Source organism: Phyllopteryx taeniolatus, chromosome 14 (assembly GCF_024500385.1).
Source record: "Phyllopteryx taeniolatus isolate TA_2022b chromosome 14, UOR_Ptae_1.2, whole genome shotgun sequence".
NCBI lineage: Eukaryota > Metazoa > Chordata > Actinopteri > Syngnathiformes > Syngnathidae > Phyllopteryx > Phyllopteryx taeniolatus.
Genome location: NC_084515.1, coordinates 17,578,823 through 17,582,776, shown reverse-complemented (window position 1 = coordinate 17,582,776; position 3,954 = coordinate 17,578,823). Strand labels below are relative to the sequence as shown.

At 48.4% G+C, this 3,954-nt stretch overlaps 1 protein-coding gene across 1 annotated transcript; it reads left to right on the top strand.

Moving 5' to 3' along the window:
- Positions 1-280: 280 nt before the first annotated feature.
- en2b (engrailed homeobox 2b) lies at positions 281-3,530 on the top strand. The gene is made up of 2 exons (XM_061797468.1): positions 281-823; positions 3,182-3,530. Exons 1-2 carry the CDS (start codon positions 445-447, stop codon positions 3,496-3,498), a joined length of 696 nt encoding a protein of 231 aa, XP_061653452.1. The 5' UTR covers positions 281-444; the 3' UTR covers positions 3,499-3,530.
- Positions 3,531-3,954: the final 424 nt, after the last annotated feature.

Here is a 3,954-nt window from a genome sequence, read left to right as displayed (position 1 = left end):
CGTGCATGACGACACGAAGAAGTTCCCCCGTCCGCGTGTTGAGGCTCTGCAGCTGAAAGTAGTGTAAGATTTCTGGGTGGGACCTGAACGCGGCGCGCGTACGGGACGGAGCGATTCCGGGAACGTCACGTGACAGGAGCCCCGCATCTCTATTGGTCCGAGACACGCGTCTCAGCGTGCCGAAGTACAACGATTGTCAGCCAATGAGAAATAAGAAGCCAATCCTGCGCGAACGTATTTGAGCGTCATCCGAATGTGAGCGTTTTAATGCTGAGAGCATCCAAAATGCCAAAGCAAACCGATTTGGATCTGAAACCGAACTAGGACTCTGCGGTTTGGTTGTCGTTGTTGCTCTGCTAATAAATAAAGCATTTGGTCGGCAGTTCTTTTGAAAGTCAACCTGAACGACCGGATTTCCACTTTGCTGAAGAAGTTGCGAGCAGCATGGAGGAAAATGCTCGCGGAGACCCCGAGCAGGAGTCCATCCTGCGGGCCATCCCGCCTCTTATCGTGCCGGCTGGCCACCAGCAGTGCCACAGGGTCACCAACTTCTACATCGACAACATTTTAAGACCGGATTTTGGTCGAAAGCGAAAAAGCGGGACTCCGATCCGAGAGGGACTCGCGAGAAGAGAGCCCAAAATCGCCAAGCCTGATGTTGGCGCGCGAGCGGCCGCATCATCCGACGGCAAGCATCCCCGCGAGACGGAACCGACCGGCGCGGAGGAGACCGGGAAGGCCGGCTCGGCGTCCGAGGGGGGCAAGCGGATGCTGTGGCCCGCCTGGGTTTATTGTACCCGCTACTCGGACCGTCCGTCGGCAGGTTGGTGCATTAAAAAAAAACAAAAAAAAACAAAAAAAAAAACAAACAAACAAACAAACTAACTCAATATTCACACACACACATATATATATTTATATATATATGTTCGTGTTTTCCTTTTCATCGAATCTGTACGAGCACAAAAAAAAGAAAAGCAATTATTGGACACAAAAGGACGGAGCTTGCGTTCAAACAATCCTTTGTAATAAAGAGCTGCAAACGAGATTACAACTTTGGGGGAAAGTTTCAGGACTCGGAAACAATTATCAAAGCTCAAGAAGATTTTCTTTCTCAGCGCTTAACAACCACAGCCTCCAATTGAACGCACGTATTACTTGGAACATTCATCAACCGATTATTGTGCCGTCGTAGATAAGGTTATCTTGATCAGAGCTGACTTTTCATAGAATATCATGATCGTAACCATCGAATTGTTCACTTATACCTTCTTTTTTTTTTTTAGCTATCCTTTCAAATATAAGGAGACCTCAGTTTTATTATAACAAAGACCTCATTTCGAATTGAAATCCGCAAATACAAATCTAAACGTGTCGTAGTGTCCCGGAAATGAAGTTGTAAAAGAATACGCTTGAAAAGCAAATCAAATGTGAATAAAGTGAAGTGAAACCAAGTTTAACGCCATTGTTCCCGAGTCTTCTTTGTTAATATTCTATTAGCATATTTTTGACAATGGAGGGTGTCTAAAAAAAAGTGAGAGAGATGAAATGCAGGCCACAAAGCTGCGAAAAGGACAAAAACATGCAAAGATCAAATCCACGTGAATGTCGTTTTCTCCAAAATAATTCGATACTTTGGCGCATGGCCTTGTCAAAATGTTTTGATGCTACGTACGTTCAAAAAACAAATATTGCTCACGCTAAGAAAGCCAAGGCGAATGTTTGGAAGGCAAGCTCGTCTGCTTTGTTGCGTGCGCGATGATTGGCAAATCCCGCCAATAACACGCAAACCATCAATATTTGCCATAAAAGGTCACGGCGAGAGCCGAAACAATCGCTCGGAAAGAGGAAAACGTTTTCATGACGCCAATGCGAGCTGACGAAAATGGCCGCAACGGGCCTTGCAAAGGCGCCTTTTGCTTTTGCTGCCCAAAAACAGCCGACGAGAAGCAGAACTGCTGACGTCACACGGACGCTTCCTATTTCCAGCTTTGGAACAGCTGGCCCGCACAATCGAAGGTGTGGTGATTTCCTCCAAATGTCAGCAAAAGTGGCGAGAGGTGCGCCGATCGTGCGTTTTTAGGACATCCAATTCAAACTGCGGCCCCTCCCCCCTCCCCCCTTCCCTCTGATGCCTCCTTCATCGTACGCGCCATGGTAAAGACGTGAACCAAAAAATAATTTCGCTTTTCTATGGGTTATCGTGTCCCATGCCGAAAACCCTATTCTCGAGAAATGATTGAGGATTTCAAAGTGGAGCCATTCCAAGTAAAGGCAATCCATCCTCAGTGACAGAGCAGATGGCGCTGGCCCATCACAACTTGGAATTCCAAACTTTGGTTTTTTTCATCACCGTAAAGACAAACGCGCGTCACGCTAAAGACGTAAACGGCTTCCCAAAAATCGTGGGAGTTGCACAATTGACGTGCTGCCCTTCAAACTGATGACATAAGTGCAAAAGGGATCCTAACCAAACCCCCTACACTTTTGTCTTTATACAACAGATTCATACCTATTCATTCATATCTCTGAAATAGCACCACTTATTTTGCCCTCTGGCATGGTGTGAATGCAAAATGGCTGCCTCATCCTGGCACTTGGGCTCGCAGATCCCTCCGGTGCATTGCAACAACATAAAGACAATTTTACTTTCGCGTCTTCACGAAACAATGTGCAAAGATTCATAGAACATAACATAACAGTGGACACATTTTGGCGTTCAAAGTTGGAAAAATTAAATACTATAAATATATATATATTTCTTTCTTTATTTCTTTATTTCTTTATGTCTGTATGTATTTATTGATATGACGCTTGATGCCAATGAATCAAATGATCCTATCGGTGAAAAAAATGTCGATTTTCAAAACGAAATGCAGTGGGCCACGTCTTTCCCGTTATTGATGACATGATACGGAAATGATTGATTTGGTCAACGAGCAGATGTACCGCAGGGCTCTATTTGAAGGCGGCGTCAGTTTGGGGACCGAGTCTCCAGAAATTAGGATTTAGCGGAAGTCACTCAAATCACCGCAGAAGCGAATTAGCGAATTAGCTGCAGCCGATTGACCTTATTGGGTCCAAATCAATCCAAATCGTGTCCGCAGCAATTGAGCCGCGCTCCCAAAACATTGTCCCGTCTTCTACTCGATTCCAACTCCTTTCTCCTTCCATCCCCAAGGGCCCAGATCCCGTAAGCCAAAGAGGGCTCGGACCCCGACCAAAGACGACAAGCGACCCCGGACGGCCTTCACCGTCGAGCAGCTCCACAGACTAAAGAGCGAGTTTCAGACTAACCGCTACCTGACCGAGCGGCGGAGGCTGGACCTGGCCCGGGAACTCGGCCTCAACGAATCTCAGATCAAAATCTGGTTTCAGAACAAAAGGGCCAAAATGAAAAAGGCCACGGGGAATCAAAACTCGCTGGCGCTGCATCTGATGGCGCAGGGGCTGTACAACCACGCGTCGTCCAAGGACGCCAAGTCGGACAGCGACTAGCCGAGGCCGAGGCCGAGGCGAGCCGAGGCCGAGGCCGACCTTGCAGTCGGAAGCGCTCGGATGCCGGCGTCAGGACTGCGAACGGGGACCGCTTTGACCCGAGTGCGACCCATTTGCAAGTGTGGGCTGCTTGTCCTCACGAAGCGATGCGTGCGTGCGTGCGTGCGTGCGTGCGTGGGAGAGAGACAGAGAGAGGGGGGGGGTGTGTGTGTGCCACGGCATCATGTTTGGCAGAGACATTGGGGCCGAAAATATGCTTGGATGGCGCACGGGAGGCCCTGGAGTGACGTCATTTACCAACTCGCAACTCTTCCGGGTTCAAGTCAAGCGCTTGCTGTTGCGCGCTCTCCTCAAAAATGGAGGAAAAAGACAACAACAACAACAGCAGCAGCAGCAGCAGCGAGGAGGAGGAGGAGGAGACTTTTGGGACGCGCAACAGGAACGAAGAGCCAATCG

Excerpts from the sequence above, each read along its gene's own strand:
- en2b (XM_061797468.1), top strand. The coding sequence starts at position 445 with ATGGAGGAAAATGCTCGCGGAGACCCCGAGCAGGAGTCCATCCTGCGG. Across the intron at positions 824-3,181 it reads CTCGGACCGTCCGTCGGCAG|GGCCCAGATCCCGTAAGCCA; the intron begins GTTGGTGCATTA and ends TCCATCCCCAAG.